We start from the raw sequence: 19,831 nt of genomic DNA on the forward strand, positions 1-19,831 counted from the left end.
TCATACTTTAGAATCACTTGTTTTGGGATGAGTCTGGGAATATAACCTATTAATTGATTCATGTGTTCTAGTGAATTCTTAAACTTAATCATGAATTAATCTGAATGGAGATTTTGATGAATAATCAACAAACACAAATTATTTAGAAGTTATCAATAATATTTCATCAATTAAACTATATTTATATTTTTTAAAATTAAAAAATTTAAATGTTTATGCTTTATATTTTCATTATATTTTGTTACAAATAAAAATATGTTTCCTTAATTAAATACTCTTGAATTTATATTTTTATAATTTAAATATATTATAAACTAGTATATGGCGTACGAGACGTACATTTACTATTTACTAATTTTGAAAATTTAGTTAAGAGATTGTATTCCTTAGAGGCATCATACTTCAGATGTGAAGCTCATAAATTTTGAAAGGAATGCATCAAATAAAGCCAGAAAAAATGTCCCTTGAGACCATCTCACTCTGAAAGAGGCCCTTTCTTTCCTTTTGAGCCAGTTACCTATATAATTTATACCCACATCTCTTTTTTTTTTTTTAAGTCACATCATCATCATACAATTCAATTACATAATAATAAAGCATAGCAGTAGCTTGAAAATGACGATCACATTGATAATTTTTTCTTCCTTTCCCTTTTTTTCCTTTCTTGCAATTAAGCAAGAGTGTACATGGTCACATAAAGTTAGGAAGATGTAACATTTCTAGCCAGCTATCTACATCATTCAATGAGAAAAACAAGTCTGGCCCTTCAATGTGGTAGAAGAAGACATGTGCGACCTACAAATAACCCATGATTTGGTTAAGATTCATGTCACTCAGCAGGGATATAAAGAGGAAATTGGAGGTTGATGCGGGAGATATTTGATTATGGCCTTTGGAGAAAGAACGTTGATATGAAAATGATGTTTAAGAACACAAAAGCATAATTGATGGCAGAAATAGACAAGTCTAGTACTTTGTGTTTATTAGCACCAGAAAATCTTGATAAGGTTGCGGCCTTGCAGGATCCTTATAATAGAGAAAGTCTTGTCTCCACATTTTAAGTTTTCTGATCGCAAGTGAAAAATGAACCATAACCAAATTCAAAGCATGTATTTAAAGTCACCACGGAGGAAAAGTGAAAAACATTATTTTCAGCCATTCGTATTGGTTAAAATGGAAAAGTGTGTCACACGAAAACCAGCTTTGACTCGTGAAAAGGGTGTTACACTGTTACTATTGGACTGAATGAAGATTGAAAATGGTTCATTACCAAATGCATTGCTTACGTACAAGACTAGAAAAATCTTTACATGTTAGCTACGCAAATCCTGACTAGCTTTTTTATTTTTTCTATTCTTTTTTAATCATAGTCATAAAATACAGCATGTTTGGTTAGTTAGAGACGAAAGAAGTTAGGCATTTTTCTGCTAAAGTAGATAGAGTTACTGCATAGATAGATAAGAAACATTATTCATTTAAGCAAGTGATTTTTGTCTTTTGTTTACTAGCAATTACAAAAACAATACTACATTATTATATTTGTAAGAAAATGATAGAAGCAAAGCAACATTTTAGTATTTTCTGAATAAATTCTTAAAAACAGAAAAATGAAAAATGAAAATACTAAGATATTTTTGTAAACGTACTGCTAAATGAAAATGAAAACATAAATTGTATTTATCAACCAAATATGTGACGGAGTTTCTAAATATTTAGGTGTTTTTGGGAGGAATATATACTGGCGGGTAAACATGTCAATCAGAAGTCGAATTGGAACAAGTTAGTTATAAAGTGGGATGATGGGATTGACAATTAATTGGCGGGACCAAGGCTTGAAAAGCTGAAAAGTTTGGGGTCATGGCGTGGACTATGCATTGCAATGCAATAGGGTCAGGAATGAAAAGAAGGTGCCATGTGCTAAACTGAATTATTGAACCATGGCGAAATAGCATCTCGTATCTCTTTAAGGTGGGTGGGGAAAAGAAAAGTGTCCATGTCCACCCTCACTTCTTACCTCACTTGCTAGCTTTAGAAATCAACTTGTAACTTAACCAGAGCAGGGCCATTTTGAACTTGAAGGAAAACAAAGAGGGTCGGGGGATGAAAATTATTGTTTATAGTCAACGTAGGTATCACCTTAAGTGGTCCCCATGAAGAAAACAAAGTGATTCCCAACCTAAATCAATTTTATTTTGCAAACAAGTCATAGTTGCTAGATAGCTGAATTTTTTTAACATGTTAATAGGAATTTGATTTTCTATTGTGCATATGAAGAAAATTTTATTGAAAAGAATAAAATTCAGTTCAGTGATCTTAGTGCATATGGGGAAATTAATCTCATGCTTTTGGATAGTGTAACATCTCATTTTTCGTAAACTAATTTAAAAAAATTTATTATTTATAAATAAATAGAGTTTTAGAAAAATGATGAGGTTTTTGTAATTAAATGAATAAGAAGAAATAACTTTATTAAAATAATGGTTTGAAAGAAAATAAAAAAGATATTCATTTGATAGGAAATAAAATAGATTTTTTTTATCAAATAATAAAAATAAATAAATAGAGCAAATAATAGGTTGTGAGTACTCTAACTATAAATAGTGTTATGCCAGTGTTCATACTGACGATATCTCCTCTTTCTCTCAATTTATTTTGTTTTCTCCTCTTCTCCTCCCAAAACTCTTTTTTTTTCGCATATCACCAAATTTATCTCAAAAAATGACGATCTTGAACTCATTCACCGTTTGATTGTTGTGAAATTTGAACAACATGTTTGTAATTCATTTCCTAACATTCTAACCATTGAAAATTTGGAAATCATGTCGGATATAAGAGAAATACACTTCGCGTCGTAGCCTTTTCTATTCCCGTAGAAATCCAAAATTGTATCGGTAAAATTACGATCCCAGATTCATTAACCGTTGGATTGTCGTAAAATTTTGATATGTGGTTTGCTATTCAATTCCGAACACCTTCACCATTGGGATTTGCAAAATAATTTTCATGGAGAGAGAAAATGAATCACACAAAGTAGTACAAAATGGAGGCCTCAATCCCTTCTTCTCTCTGACGTTTGGGAACCCTATTAGAGCAATCGGAGGAAAAACTTGAGGAATCTCAGGAAACCATTAGAGATGTCATTATTGTTGTCACAATGCACACGTAAGTCCACTTAGAGGTAATGGATGAATTTATCGCAATTGGGGTTAGAATGAACATGTGTAGGGATCCTTATATGATTAAATTGGAGTTTATTTTGGGATGTTTATTGAATTACAATTTTGTCCTTTATGATTATAAATACAATATTGATGTTATGATGCGAATTGGTTGATAAAATTGAGTGTTATTGGTGTTTTCACTTTTTTTATACCTATAATTTGGATTAATTGATTTTGATATAACTGTGTAAAATTATTTAAAGGGTTATACTCCTCAAGTTGTGATAAACCTTTTGTATAAATTGTTATATTGAGATTGTGAAATGGTGATTCAAACTATGAGTATGTAATAAATTGAACTTGTGATGAATGGTGAAATAAATGTATATTAAGATGTGTGTATTGAGTTGTGAGCTATGAACTGTGTAATCACACAATTGTAAGACCCTTTAAGAACGACGAGTATTGTGATGGGATCCATTGTGAGAACCCGATGAGTTAAAATGATTTTGAAAATAATTGAGTAGTTGTGTGTATTGCATAGTTCATAGGTAAAGTGTATATGATTCAGAAGGTGCGATAACGTGTTAAATTGAGATTATACCATTGTGATTGAGATCGAGTATATGTGATAAATTGAGTATGTATGTGATTGAGATATTGTGTGCATTGGGTTGTGAACTATGAATTGTACAATCACACGACTATAAGACCCTTTAAGGGCGACGAGTTAATGCTAAGTTCCTTTAAGGGCGACGAGTTAATGCTAAGTTCCTTTAATGACAACGAGTTAATGCTAAGACCCTTTAAGGGCAACGAGTTAATGTGTAACAAGTATTGTGATGGGAATCACTGTGAGGACCTGACGAGTTTAATCATAAGCGCAATGAGATAAAACTATTTTGAGAACAATTGAAGAGTTGTGTGTTTTGTACAATTCATAGATAGAGTCTATGTGCTAAAATGGTTTTTGGGTTGGACTTGAATCAGGAGGGAGAGACCCTGACGAACTCTTCGAAGTGTAGGCCTTGGGGGTAAATACGCCCAATTTAAGTGCTCCTTCAAGCCTATGTTGATCCCATATGGTTAGAGCATTTTCGCAAAATAGCGTGACCCTAACTGGTCTCCCTATGATTTTACCTAGTGAGAGTGACCTGACTTTAGTGTGTGGTTTGTCTTATCATGTACTCCTAGGCGTCTGAAGAGGTTTTTCACTGACATGGCACCACATTGCATATAGGATTGAGTCGTAGTGTATATGTTGCATAACGCTTGTGTATTGATCGATACTTATTGACTTGGTGATATTGTGTTTTGATCCTTGAGTACGTGAATGTTATGACAATGAATGAGACATGTTGTGTTGTGATGTCATGTTGGGCGACAAAATAATGAAATGACGTGAGTTATGTTTAAGTAAGTTTTATTTTGTTTATATGATATTTATACCTACATGTTGTTTTGTTTCTCTCCATTAGTTAGGAATGTGATAACTCACTCCCTGTGTGTTATTTGTGTTTGGATCCTGTGATGATCTCAAACTTTGTGTTTGTGAGAGCAGATGATTAGGTGGATGACTATAAAAAATCTCATGCTAGAGGATACGGGAACACAATGCTTTGATAGGATGTGACATTAGGGTACAAGTTTCTATATTAATTGCATGAAGTCTTAGACGACCTTATTTTGAGCCGAGATAATTTATTATTTATTTGAACAAATTTTATTATGATGTTAGAAAAGTGAATGTGAGTCTTTTACCCTTTTGAAAGGCTTGTATTTAAATGTGTTTTAAAAACTTTTAATTAATTCTGATTTTTTATTCCTTTTATTAATAGTACATTAATGTGAGGGGCAGAGGGTGTCACATATACTTGTTCGGAGATTTTGTTCTTTATTTTTCTCTTATTTTGAATCTAAATTACTGGCTATGAAAGCCAACTCAAATACTGAATTAACTGAAGAATATGGGCTTGGACAAAGAGGTGCAATTCCAATTAAGCCCATTTCCTCGTACTATTGGGTATGACAAAAAAAGATTTGGGAGAAAAATAAAGCGATCATATTTAATTAAATGATCACAGGGCTCAAAATAACCATTCCATGAAAAAAAAATTCCAGCCTCACAATCTGTATAGAAAATGGGTGTGCATAAAAAACCAGAACCAGACAAATATTGCAGGTTAATTAATAATGCAGGATATTTTAAATTCTGTCCAAGCTAGCAATTGAGAGAAAAAGAACCGTAAAAAGAAAAGAAGTACAAAACTGCAAATCATGTCTAAGGAGAATGTGGCTTTCCCTGTACGGTTTTACATTCAAATTTTAGCGTGTAACAGAAGAAACAACAAACAGATTCACACATGTAACAAATTTAGATAAGTTTATTTAGGCGTTTTTTTGGTAAAAAAAATAGATACATGGAAAGTAAATTTCTATTATACAGATAAAATTCTAATTCTAATCATATACCAAGAACGGTTAAAGAAATACAATAATATATCTAAAAGGCCATATCTTGTTAAAAAAAAGGAAGTGTTGTTTGTTGTTCTTACTATTCCATGCACGGGAGGAGACGACACGGAGAATGTTCCATAATGGTGTGAGACTGTGAGATGAGGCAACAAGTTGTCAGAGAATGATGGCAAGATTGCTAAGTGGTAAAATAAAGAAGGCTTATTTGAAATTTGGAAAGGTTTCTTCGCTTCTCCATCACTCATTCACTCCTCCTTCCAACCCTAAATATGGTTCTCGGACATTGCATCAGCCTTTTTGCTTTGGTGGGAATTATTCCCCTGCTTCTTTTTGCCTATAAATCTTTCTTGTGTCAAGGAATATTATTACCTTTTAGATCATGAAACCAGCACATAAGCCATCAACACACTAGCTTAACACTCAGAATATAATCTCAAGAATTTGTACTCTTTTACCTTTTTGTCGGATGTCGGAGGGAAACAAGTCAAACAACACTCTTGCAAAATAAAAATAATTAATTTTTAATTTTATCTAGATTTTTATTGATTAAACTTTTTATTTTTTCAGAAGAAAAATGAAAATATCGGAATTTTTATATATCATGCTTGTAGGGTCAATAGATCTATGATTTTGAATAAGATTCATACTTAGTTTTTTAGTAGAAAAAAAATTAAAATTTTCTGAAATTCAGATGTTTCAAAAATTGTAGAAAACATGTACTACTATATGCTAAGTGCCATTATTAGAAAATAAATCATGTTTCGATCGGATCAATTCCCAGATAAAAGGTCCGTGCTTGCCTCCTAGTAGTCCATTTAAAGTTCTTAAAAAGCCTCTTGAGATCTGGAAAACAATAAAGCCCAATACAAAAAATTGAGACCAAACTTTGGACCCAAGCACAGTTTTATTATATAAGCCCAATCAGAAAGCCTGCATTATTCGCTACTACAACCAAGCATAGCATTCCTTGCAGCAGAATTTGCCTTATTACATGTTACACAAGCATTAAACTAAAGTTTATGTTTAAGGGATAAAGGGATCGAATTGAACTCCTTTGTCTCCATTTCCTGTCCCCAAGACAGTCTTCCTAATTAAAAACAAACAACCAATAAGGCAACAAAGAAAACTATTTCAAACACAGGCGTGTCGTTTTGCTTATAATTAAGCTGCCAAATTTGGATTTGGTGACAAGCTTGAGGACATGAAATGGAGTCATAAGATTTGAGTATCCATGTTTAGCTTCTGCATTCTACAGTGACTTTAGACTTACTAGATGATTAAGGTTATTGGGTGAGGGTATATATATAAACTGTTCATTAATTGAGAACTCCTGTAAAGTGAGATCTTTTTCCTCCTTTCTTCCCTTTATTATCTTTTTGTTGAGAAAGTAATGTGAATGTGAGTATGCTTTGCCGAGGTTAGTTTTGGCCTTTTGGGACCACGTCACCCTCACAAGAATTAAGTAATACTGAAAACATGAATTGGTCTTTGCAACTTTAATTTGTTAGCTGCACATTAAAAATATTGAAGACTTAATGTACGGAAACAGACTTTCCGGGAACCCAGGTAGGTGACGGGCAATAGAAAACTTTGACATTGCTATTTGCTAGTCCTTCAAGCATAATTTCGTCTGATTTAACGTCTTTGCCGACAGAAAAAGACGGCCTCTAAATTATAATAATGTTTGGGAATTGTTCAACAATAAGAAAGGTGCCTCTAATTTATTTTCCCTCTGATAATCCTCTCTTTTTTCTGCTCGTTTATTGTTATTTGTATTGGAATATTTACTTGATTTTGTTTGGACATACTATATAGTGCAAAGCACGGGATAAATTTGTATCATAATCATAAGTATATGAATTCCTAGTTCAAATAGCTTATAAACTAATCACATAACTTTAAGCTACCAGAGTTACTATAAACCAATTCTGCTATTTCAATTCGTATTTCTGCGTGCATGTATTTTTTGCATCTCATGTTGATATCTGTTGCGTATGACTCATTATATGGACGGGTGCTGGAATGTAGCAGAGCAAAGCAACAACTTATGTCCTTTAGACTTGAGCGTGCTACGGTATAAGGTGATATTATAAATTTATATTGTGACTTTATTTTATATATAATAATGTAATCCTATTTGTTTATCAATGATAAAAATAATTGCTCTGCTCTTGAGAATATTAACACACATTTTTCAAAACTTGTTAAATCTTGTGTCTGTGTGTGAGTGATTAATCAATTTAAAATTCCAGTTGCTATAGCTAACCATATGTATCCATCCGATTCTGTTTTTGTTGAGTTTCAACCTGGAAGGAAATAAAAGTGTTTTGCATTAATCAGTTATACCAAAAAAGATGTTCTTGCATTATGTCGATCTTTTGAGTTTTAGTATGTACTTGTGGGATATACCAGCTGAAGGTCACTAAAGTAATAATGAAGAATGCAATAGTTGACCTGCGCGAGCTAGGAACTAATAGGAAGATCAAATCATTGGTGGCGGTCAACAAACATCGCATTAAATATATATGAACGAGCAATACACTACACATTTTCTTTTGGGGAGGAGAAAGGGTAAATTCATTGGCTACCTCTCTTTAAAAAAAAATAAATCTAAAAGTCCAACTCTTTGAAAACTTCTTTCTCCATGTGTATTAAGAAACACGAAAACTTAAAGCAACCGGGAAAACTAATTCACATGAAATCAAGAATATACTATAGACATAGTGGAAATTTTTTTGAGGCAAAGAGTGGCTATATAATTTGACATTTGCACACTCCACTAGAAAAGGTAATCCTTGAAAGAGTCTCGTTCCCATATTGGCTTTAAGGCACTTATCTAACATTTTATTTCTTGTTATAATAATTGATCTATAATATCTCAGAGGAAGCAAACAAAATGGTGGAAGTCATCAATGCGTATTTATCTTCTATATAATTTCCATTGGAAAATTAAACTAATCTATTTTCTTTTCCAAACAATTTACCAAATCGCATATCCGAAGTATCATTATCCTAAGATCATACATTTTTAGAGCCTTTTGGACTCTTCTCCCACAACTATTTCTTTTATCAGTTGAATAATGTATCCATACTTTAATTAAATATCATCTTTAATATCTGTTCTCCTAGTTGGATTTGTTTATAGATAACTCACTTTCGTATCAAAATTGACATATCCCGCATTGCTCTTACAATTGCAAGTCCTAATCCTACGGCTTTTAAAAAAATATTTTGATGTAAGTGATGTGTGTTGCCTTATACTGAAGATAATTAAAATTTTAAACCATACATAAAAATATTACGAAACTTCATGATAATTATTCCAAACGCACTAAAAATAGCATAACGTTGCCTCTTCTAGATTGGCCATGTATGCCTCAATTATGGGATCCCATGTATATCACCATCATCATTATATAAAAGCAAGTTCCACATGCTTACAAAAACACAAGTGAAGTGATTTTCTTCTCATCATATATTGTTTTGGCTTGATCAGTGACGTGTCCTACTTATCACAATTCTTGCCCCCTCAACGTACATACATGTCGATCACGATTAAAATTTAGAGAACACTCGTAATTAAGCACTTTCCGTATTTCATTTGTATACTTCTTGTCCCGCCTTTACTCCGTTTTTTCTCTTGTCTTAATCATATTCGGAGTGAGGACCCCGAGTCATAGAAAAAGTTCCAAATATTGGTGAAAGGAAGGTGAGTTTATCAAGTTCAAATTTACAAGGAACAACTGAACTCTAACTTTACGTTACGATCATTTTTTTTTTATCAAACACTTAAATAATTGAGCATGCATCGAGTATTTTAGTTGAACAAAATTATGAGAAGAGGATAATTATTGTTGCATATATATATAGTACGCAATAGGCACATTGATCTTTATGCTTTTAGGTGCATGATTGACTTTATGAAGAAAAAAAAAAGTGAAATATATATAATAATATTAGATAATGCATGAGATACACGAAAAATATTAGTGGACTGCTGCTGCAAGCTTCTTTATGATGATGTTTGGAAGATAAAAGAATTACAAATAGGGAACTCTTGTTAAGCATATCAAAGGTTCCTCGTTCCTCCTTTTCTTTATCTTCCTTAGGGGATGTGTATGGTTTGAATGTGAATGGGTAGGGTTACCTCGGCAAAGTAACTGCAAAAAGAAAACTTTAAATGTACTTTCAAACAAAGAAAGTGGTTCAATTCTATTCAATACTAAAAAGTAAAAACTAAAACTAAAAACCCATCCCACAAAAGCACAAACAAATTGAGTCCAACAAGTCATAAGTCTGAAGAAATCATCATCGATCAGTAGTACGTGACTCTTTCTTGTGTCTTCTTGTCATCAAACAAAAAGTTGTTGCAACTGTTATTAGTGCTAATGAGCTGTTTAATTTCCTCAAGACCATAATCCAATGGATTTTGTTCCCACAATAATCCATTTTGTTTGCCTGTCCACCCACTAACACTACCACCAGCATTGGAGAACATCATCAACTTCTGAGTATTATTATCATCTTCCTCCCCACTGTAGATGTGATTATTGGCCCCACCAACAAAACTTGCATCACCAAACTCAGCAGGCTCCATGACATGGCTTATCTGGTTGTTGCAGCTCCCATCAGAAGAGCTGCAACTAGTGGCCGTGGCCGTGGCTGTGGCTTCACCTCCAGACACAAAGATGCTGCTATCTTTGAATTGGCACTTGGGGTCCATGAAACTCTCTTGTGCTTGAAACAAGGAATCAGCATTAGCAGAAGAGTTGTTACCACTCACAAGACTTGATGATGAGTAGGAAAAGGAACCGTGAGGGTGGTAGTATGAGATGTTGTTGCTGTCTCTGAATGATGATGCTGAACTTTGAAGGATGGATAAAAGGGTAATTTGTTGAGGCTTCCTTTGGAGTACTGAAGGATTCATGGCCATCATTTTCTTCTTGAGCTTGGTGTTCCAGTAGTTTTTTATATCATTGTCAGTCCTCCCTGGCAACTGAGATGCTATTATGGACCACCTACACTCAGTGAAAATATCTTCCACTATAAGAAACTTACTAGTACTAATACATTAGCATTCATAGCAGATCTAAATTTGGCATGCAAGAACTGATGCAGATCATCTAAAAGTACACATCATATTCATATCGGTATTGTACTTGCATATTCTATTTCCAAAAAAGTGAAAGAAAAAAAAGACTGGTTGTTTCTTCAATTGGAAATTATTTGTACGGTTTTCATGTTTAGGGAAGCTTCTGACAAGTGACATCTGAGTGGGAAAAGTGAAAGGTGCGTAATAATCAATCTAAGTGAATGAAGGGTACCTGCTTCCAATGCTAGCGAAGAGGCTGCAGATTATTTTATCTTCTGCATCAGAGAATTGACCATGCTTGATGTTGGGTCTAAGATAATTAAGCCACCTTAGTCTACAGCTCTTACCACATCTTTTTAAACCTGCGATAAACAAACTCAATCAGAAACACAAAGACAAAGGAAAAAAAGAGGTAAGAGATAAGAATCCTTGCATATGAACATGTCATCATTAGCTTGAAAAGTGTAATATGACTCATCATCATCATATATATCTCTATTATTATGCACTTACCAACTTTTTGAGGAAGCGCAATCCAATTCCCTCCAGTGCCATGTTGCTCTATGTAATCCTTTAGCGTTTCATCTTCTTCTGGTGACCATGGTCCTTTCTTTACATTTGCCTTGTCACAACAAGGAGCTCTACCCATCTCTCTCTCTCTCTCTCTTTGATTGGTTTCTGAAGTGGGAGTGTGAGGAAGGTTCAAACTACAAAGGATACTGAAGAATGGAACGTGGAGCGGGGCATCAATAGAAGTTTATTGAGAGAAGAAATGGCACAAGTCAAAGGGAACAGCCTCTAACTTCAATTGTCTTGTCAGTTTCCAAAATTATATCATTGATTAGCCTTAAGAAGGTTCTATCCATAGTTATAAAAACAGGACCCTCCCTACCTGTGGGACTCGGTACCAGGTGTTCTGGGCGGGTCCGATTAAGGTAAGAATAAAAAATGCATTTGATTCGGTTTAGCCTCAATTTAATTCTCTTGGATTTAGTCAAAATCGGTAACCCGATTTAAGTTGACCTAGTTTGATCTTATTGATTTTTTTTCCTTCAATTCATATATACTGTTAATAATTAATCATTTAATAATATATAATATGTTCTCATAATATTTTTTTATCTTGATAATAATATATATAAATTAATTATCATTGTATTCATCATGTTATGATTTAATATTTATAAATTTTGTATATTTTTAACATATTTATTTATAATCATTTGATAATTTTTATATTTAATTCTAAAAAATAAGTTTATTTAATAATTTAATGATAATATTTAATAAAATAGTAATAATTTATAATAATAAACGATTATATCATATTTTATAGTTTGATCACGAGTATAAAAATATAAATTAATTATTATGTTAAGTATATTATATATTTTTTAAAAATTCTAATATATATCGGGTTAAAAGTGTTTTGCTAGTTAATTGATTTATGGTTTCCGTGTCTCGATTGAATCAATGACGGTGCTTCTATCACGCATATACAAAGGACCCTTTTAAAAGAAGGGGTTTAACTTGTGACAATTTTAAGTATCCAAAGTCTGCCGTAAGTTATAACGTGTATGATTTTTTTTTCCCTTGAAAACGATGGTCTAGTGATACACATTTTCAAGCAATGGGCCCAGTCAGGAGTAAACTATTGTCAAGTGGAAGGTTCAATTATGAGCTGCTTCTTGCACTGCTCATATAGCTCTTTAGACTCGATCCTTTTTTTAATGGTTCTTCATTAATGTAATTTCGGATCGATCATTATCTATTCATCTATTGCGAGGAGGTGAATGGATGACGTAAATTCTTAAAAATGGTAAATTTAGGATAATTTTGTAATATGATATTATATTACTAGCATCGTTCTAATAATTTCAATATTTCTTTTTGGAAATTTAACATTTATTATAGAATCATATAATGCAACCTATCAATGGAATATTTGATAGACGCCAAACTCTATTCAACACATGATATAATGGGTAATATGTGATAAAAAAAAGTATTAATGGAATATTTGATAGAGTAAATTATGCTTGAGATTGCATATATACCCGGACACCTCCTTGAGATTTTAAACAATTAATGAAGTTAATGTAATGTATAACGAGTGTTAATATTTTTAAATAATTAAAATGTTTTTTTTTCTGATAAAAAATTAAAATGAGTTAGCGTAGGGATAAAAAAGTTAGGAATATATATCAAGAGACATTTAACAAATCCTATACAAGTGTCAATGTAATTTGTATGTACTATTTGATATACAGAGATGTCTATTGTTATCCCTCCATAATTCTATTATATTTATGTTTATGATTGATAATTATATATTGTTTTGAAAAAGTTGTCCTTAAAAATATAATCTATTACAACTCTATCCAATAATTACGGATGAAAATTGAATTTAAATAAAATATAGTCTTATATACAAGAAAAACTTGCGGCCATCCCCGATAAATAAACATGATAACCTCCGTCCTATTCTTATAAATAATCATCTAACTAGAATGATAAATTTGAAATATAGCTTAGGGATTCCACAATTCTTCAACTAGTTACTGTAATATTTTTGTTTATATGAACATGCATGCAGTGGATTAAACTTATCTTAATATTTCATAAGATCCACTTAATATAAAATCTACACAATGGAACCATACTGCTATAGACGTTAAGTTTTTCCATTATTTATGATGGACTAATCATGCATTACAGATGTACCTAGCAAAGTGATAGTACCACACCCAAAAAAGCATATTGTTTTTGGAAGATTGGTACATAGTAAAGTATACTTAGAACAACAAATCACTTAACGGCAAATGAAAGGTGGCTGATTGATCGAGTTAGTTGGCTAGGTTCCATTCCACCATGAAACAAAGTCTGGGTGTTTTTCTCGTTCTTGTTGGATTCTTCACTTAATCCGATAAGGAGAGACAAATCAAAAGTTGTTTGTGATGTTGTGTGTTCTACAAATATTCTTGCTGGGACCAGCTCTTGTTAGACTTAGAGGTGGGAAAAAAGCCACGAGGCTTTATATTCTAGAAAGAAAGAAAGAAAATTGTAGATGCGCGCTACTGCAAATTTTTGTGTTAATTATCTCAATTTTTATGCTATAAAATAAATTTGTACATGACAAATTATTCTCGCCATGTTATATATAATTGATTCCCCAGTGTTAAATCCTTAGAGGAAAAAATTATCATTTAATTTATAATTATCCTAAGAGATTCGAGCAAAATTAATTTCCCTAAAACTGTGATTCTGACCAAAAAATATACATAGAATTGATTTCCTATCAATTTAAATTTTAAATGTATCAAAATATCTTTTAACATGAATTAATCCCAAAAATTAAAATTTTCTTTCTTAATCTTTTCTTCCATGTACCAAAAAAAATCCATAAAATTGAAAGAATTAAGAGATGAAATTTAAAACCAATTAATTAACGGATATAAAACCAGTAGTTTATTAATTGGTTTGATTCCGTTTTTTAAACTTAACCAAAAATATTTTTGAGCCGATAATATCAAGCTTCAATGACCCACAGGCCATATAAGTAGGATACTGTATGTTTAGATGTTTCACTCATGGACATGTGATAAACATTTTTATGATAATTTAAATTTTTACCTAATTTAGAAAATTAAAATTTTATAACTTTATAATTTTATGTTAGTTTATAAAGTCAATTTTTTATGTTAGTTTATTGTTCAATATTATTTCCACAATAATAAAATTAAAGATTATATTTACCATCAAAAGAAATTTAAAATTGTACTCCCTTTTCTGTAATTTAATAATAAAAAAATATACAAACTAAAAATTTGAAAAGATCAACTTAATATGCCTTTTGCATTCTTTTCCCTGCCTTTCATATGCCCCTCCCCTTGGCCCTGACTTGACCCTTATCTATGGAGTTTGATGTCTTGATCATGTCATCGTAGATATGTTAGGCAACCAAATTAAGTCTTCACATAGCAAAATAAAATGCACTTTGTGCTTTCTGGTAGTGAATAATGTTCTGGAACTACGTTGAATTTGATTACCGCTATAGTTGTTCATCCTATTTCCTACCAACCCATGTTCTTAATTAATTACAATCTACTAAGCAAGGATTTGAAAGTCTTGTGCCTCCATTGGTATAAAAAAAGGGAGGTTAAAATATTAGTTATTGGTTATATTTAATAATTGTAAACAAATCGACGTTTGTAGTGGTTAATTTGTGATAATACTTTATTCTAGGGCTTCTTTATATATATCCTATACGTACATAAAAATTTCATGTACTTTCATCCTCTTTTAATTAGCAATTATCCAAGTTTATTTTTGTATTATTTAATTCTCTTCGATCAACTTTTATTAGTTGAAATAAAAATTGCTACTGTTTTTTTTTATTCCACAAAGAAAAATATTATTGGATGACACAAGAAGTGCAAAAGAAACGAGTAATATCACATCAAATACATACAAAGTAGAATCCTTCTAACCTTATATATATAGATCGAGTAAACAACATTAATTAATTATCATCAAACATATGAAATAGAGATCCACCTGTGCAAGAATATAGCATATAGCATATACACAAGTTAAAAACAACAAATGCATATGGGAAGATTCCAACGAAAACAGTGTGCAGGTGTCTAAACATATGCCTGTGCTATAAGCACAGATTTGGGTGAATCAACCAGTGGTAATATGATGCTTTTAAGCCTTGCACTTTAACCATAATTTATTATTTATTTCACCACATTACTTAATTAGTTTAACACTTTTTAAATATCTGCCAAATAAATAAAAAAAAACATTATTTAAACAAGTATCACTCAGAGTTTTTTTTTATCGCTAAAACACTTTAGGTGCATGTAGACACACGACACCTATATATAACAACTATATGTGATAACAAAATATGTGATCAACTATATCATTGATCTATAGAGGATCTGTACGTATACTAACTGGCAGACAAAGTGCAACAGCTCATGATCACATATACTTCTAATGATGATTGATGAAGATACAAGATTTGCTATATCAGTGACTTACGAAGAATTGAAACCTTTATTATCATTCCGATCGACATGCAAACAAATTGCACTATTTTTTTTTAATGGCAAAATGTATTTTATTAAATAAAAAAGCTTTGATTTCAACACGAGGTGTATTAATTAAAATCAAGGCATAAGTGCATAACAGTAATTACAAAAATTAAAGTGTATCAATGGTGCCCAAAAGGATAAATCACATAAACTATAAAACCAGTTCCAGTACGATGGCATAACCATGACAGCATAAAAGGCCCCTAACCCATGAATGTAACACACCAACTAAACAATTTCATAAAACCCCGACATGTGTACATGCGCGCAGCACAACAAAACACCAACGTATAGACCAAATGCAGACAAGCATGAAATATGTAAACCATTATGCGAGATTGTGAATTACAGTTTCCAACGATTAGAACCAAAACCAACTTCTTTCCAAAACCCTCTGCTTGTTTTGCTTCAATATTCAATTCAGATGACAAATTGTTCTATAGTATATGATTAGGCTTATTAAACGATCGAGTCATCTTAATTAATTTGACAGTTTAATTCAAAAGCTAACTAAACGGTTTTATGCTATTAACATCAACTATTGCTAAGCCAATAAGAAGTTGTATTTTTCCTTTAAGATCTTATTTTTTTGGGTTTGAGGAAGATCCCATTAATACAAAAGGAATCGAAACAGAAGGAGAACATAATGAGAAAGTAATAAATGGATTCAAAACCTAGTCAACTTCATAACCATCTCTCAATATTAATAATTAATTGAACACGATTCTTTTGATTCATTATATTATCTCAATTTTTTTATAACATTTTTTGAAAGAAAAAAATTATTTTTATTATTTATTTTTCATTTTAGAATTCCAAAATAGCGTTATTTTTTAACCTTAAGCTGGAGGAATAACTGTCTTTGATTATGAGCCTTGGTCGCTGGAGTGAGTATGTGTTTGAGTCTTTCGAAATATTTTTCTCTTCCACGAGGAGAATATTACAAAACTCATACTCTAGAAATTTTTTATGTATGCATTAGAATTCATTATCACGATTGCCAGAAATATTAGTATTTTTTGTGTTTCACAATATATAATATCAATTATTTAATCTATATATATTATTCCACTGAATTCAAGTTTGAGGACAAAAGTTTGTTTTTTAATTATAATTATTTTTTAAATTATAGACAAATTGTTCTGCAACTTTTTTTTTAGTATAATGTGCACAAAGATAAGGAACGATGCGATGTTGATTATAAAAGAAATATAACTTATCTCAAAACTTTTTTTTTTGTGTGTGTGTATAAAAGTGCTCGTATTTTTCAACACGCCAATTTATTCACATGATATATTTTACAATAAGACAAGAATTGACTATCTTCGTATACCGAAAGCGAAAAAGCAGACAACCATAATAAGCTAGAAATAAAATAGAGTGAGGAAAAGGATACCACCTTGTGATGGATGCAAACAATGAGCCGTGTAATAGGGTTTACCACAGTTGATATGATAGATAATTAAGTTTTTTTTAAAATATATATATATATATATATATATATATATATATATATATATATATATATATATATAGAAAAGATTTTATTGAAAAAGAGAAAACTCATTTTATAATCTCTATCCTTGGGAAGATCAATCTTATGCTGATTATGGAGATATCTCATTTTAAACAAAAAAATAAAAAAGGAAGCCGTGTTTGAGTGCATGTTTAGTACTGGTAGTCATGAGTTGATTTAGTTTGGATTTAAGGTAAAATTAAATCTAAATTATATTTTATTTGTGATTTTTTAGTGAGTGTACAAAATGAAAAAAAATAATCATATTTTTCAGGTAAAATATAAATATATTCATACATGAAAATAGTTATATTTTAATATGCTAACAATATTAATTTTTTAAAACTCATTTTCGAATTATCGTTCTGATCCATTATTTGCAATAGGCTTAAATTTACAGAAAGTGAAATGGTTACGCACACACACATGTCCAATCTAAGCCCATAATAAGCCCAAGATTTTAGTTCGAATGTTCAACTCATGGGCTGGGGCGCTCGGCCATGTTTATTTTTATCAGCCTCTCAAGCAGCGCGTCTAGAGAAATGGAGTTAAAAAATACTGTTGTGTATCTGCGTTACTTTTTCTGAGGAATTGTCGTATAATTGTTTTGGGCTAGTGTTGAGCTTGTATCATTTTCTGTTGATTGGTGTTGTTTTATACCCCGGACTAAGAATGTTATAACTACATTTTCTGTTGTGTATCATGCTGTTTTTGGACTTCAATTTGCCATCAATTACCAAATACAACGTCCCAGCGCTTTGTTAGCTTGAGTAATTGTTTAGTTATGAATATTCTTTGCTGCACATGGACCACGGTAATTATCTTCAAATCTAGAACTTGTTACCAGAATGTTAAGTTCTCTTCTTTAGTTTTACTGGTCTACAAATTATTTGGGGGGAGGTATTAGAGATATAGGATATTAATGTTATTGAGATTTACTATATAAACCATAGTGTACTCCTTGTAAATCTACTTTTTAGTTTTATCATTTTTCTTTCCTTTGAACCATGAATTCTAACAGGCTATAATTCATAATACAAGAAATTTCACTTTCACATCTCAGGACAAGGATGGGATTATAGGACATGAAAATAAAGTAAAATGAATATTTGTATAGTTAAACGGCCAGTGGTTTTCAAGATTCTAAGCGCACTATAGTATTTATGATTTTTCGGTGCACAATGTTATGTGGCTAAACATAATGAGCAGTGGTTTTGCTGTTGTAGCTTTATGTATGATACAAATTGTGAGGCATGTCACATGTGCTCCCATCTCTATTCGTTCTTGTTCTAATTATAGTTAAATGGCAACTTGCGAGGCAAATATGACGAAATTGGCTGTTAAGAGTTCCTACTGGGTATCAGAAACTTTTTTTTTTTTTTGATATAGAGGCCATCCGTACTAAAATAAATTGAGTTTTGTGTATTTACCTTATCAAAATAGATTTGATTGGGTTATCTAATTCAACCTACATAACTCGTTAACTGAACACAATTTAAGTTGAGGTGATATATGTCGCTTGGATGTTTTGATGAATTATTTGGTTATATATTGTTTTGTTAGGCGTAATATTTTGTAATCTATTTTTTGTTTTGTTGTTGTGTAATTTAGCATAATAACATTCTTATGATTGTGACATTATGTTTTTCTTATGATTGTGACATTATGTTTTATGTGTGAAGAATTTATATGGTTGAGTAATTAATGTTTTATCAAATAAAATTATACACATATATAAAAGATTGTGAAAATACAACAAAAATTATATTATAAAATTTTAATTCATCCTAGAGAGTATATCACTCGAGAACCCCACTCAATAGTTATTAGAAGTGATATTATTCTCACACAAAATATTTTCTCTCAATAAAGTGACTTTGTTTTTCAATCTTTATTCTCACATTTTTTATATCTATGTCTTTTTCACTAATTCTCTTCTTTATTTATAATGAATATTATTACCAATCATATTAAATAAATTATCTTGAAAGTTGAAACAAAAATAACTTTTAAATACATCATCTATTCAAATAGATTTTATCTAGTAAAATATAATTTTTCACTTTGCATTTAAACCACGTAAACCTTAATGGTAAAAATTAAGGTCTCACTATGCATTATACCTTAATTTTTCTTGAAACTTTATATATATGCTTGAAACTTATGAATCATTCATTTTACATGTGCATAGTTTATTTTTTTTCCTAAAATTAATCTCAATTACAAATTTTATATTAGAATATATGTATGGTATAAGAAATTGATTATTAGAATAAAACAAACAGGCTTGCTGAGGGAGTATTTTTATATAAAAATGCTATGAATAAATTTCAATCGTTTTTTATACAAAGTTATCAAAAATAAAAGTTACTATCTTCAGCATAGCTTCATCCAAATTAAAAGTCACCAAACATTAGTAACAACGAAAAAGAAAAAGTAATTTTATAAGTAAAAAAATAGGAGAGAAATGTAAGCGAGTCAT

At 31.1% G+C, this 19,831-nt stretch overlaps 1 protein-coding gene across 1 annotated transcript; it reads right to left on the reverse strand.

Annotated features, from left to right (window-relative positions):
• Positions 1-9,569: 9,569 nt before the first annotated feature.
• On the reverse strand, positions 9,570-11,679 carry LOC114407104 (transcription factor RAX2-like). The gene is made up of 3 exons (XM_028370076.1): positions 11,242-11,679; positions 10,961-11,090; positions 9,570-10,654 (listed from the first exon to the last, which is right to left on the reverse strand). Exons 1-3 carry the CDS (start codon positions 11,375-11,377, stop codon positions 9,952-9,954), a joined length of 969 nt encoding a protein of 322 aa, XP_028225877.1. The 5' UTR covers positions 11,378-11,679; the 3' UTR covers positions 9,570-9,951.
• Between the last annotated feature and the right edge of the window lie 8,152 nt (positions 11,680-19,831).

Source organism: Glycine soja, chromosome 3, assembly GCF_004193775.1.
Source record: "Glycine soja cultivar W05 chromosome 3, ASM419377v2, whole genome shotgun sequence".
Classification (NCBI taxonomy): Eukaryota; Viridiplantae; Streptophyta; class Magnoliopsida; order Fabales; family Fabaceae; genus Glycine; species Glycine soja.

Coding starts and splice junctions, on each gene's coding strand:
- LOC114407104 (XM_028370076.1), bottom strand. CDS start 11,377: ATGGGTAGAGCTCCTTGTTGTGACAAGGCAAATGTAAAGAAAGGACCA. Junction 11,091..11,241: donor TGCGCTTCCTCAAAAAGTTG/GTAAGTGCATAA, acceptor TGTTTATCGCAG/GTTTAAAAAGATGTGGTAAG. Junction 10,655..10,960: donor TTCGCTAGCATTGGAAGCAG/GTACCCTTCATT, acceptor CACTGAGTGTAG/GTGGTCCATAATAGCATCTC.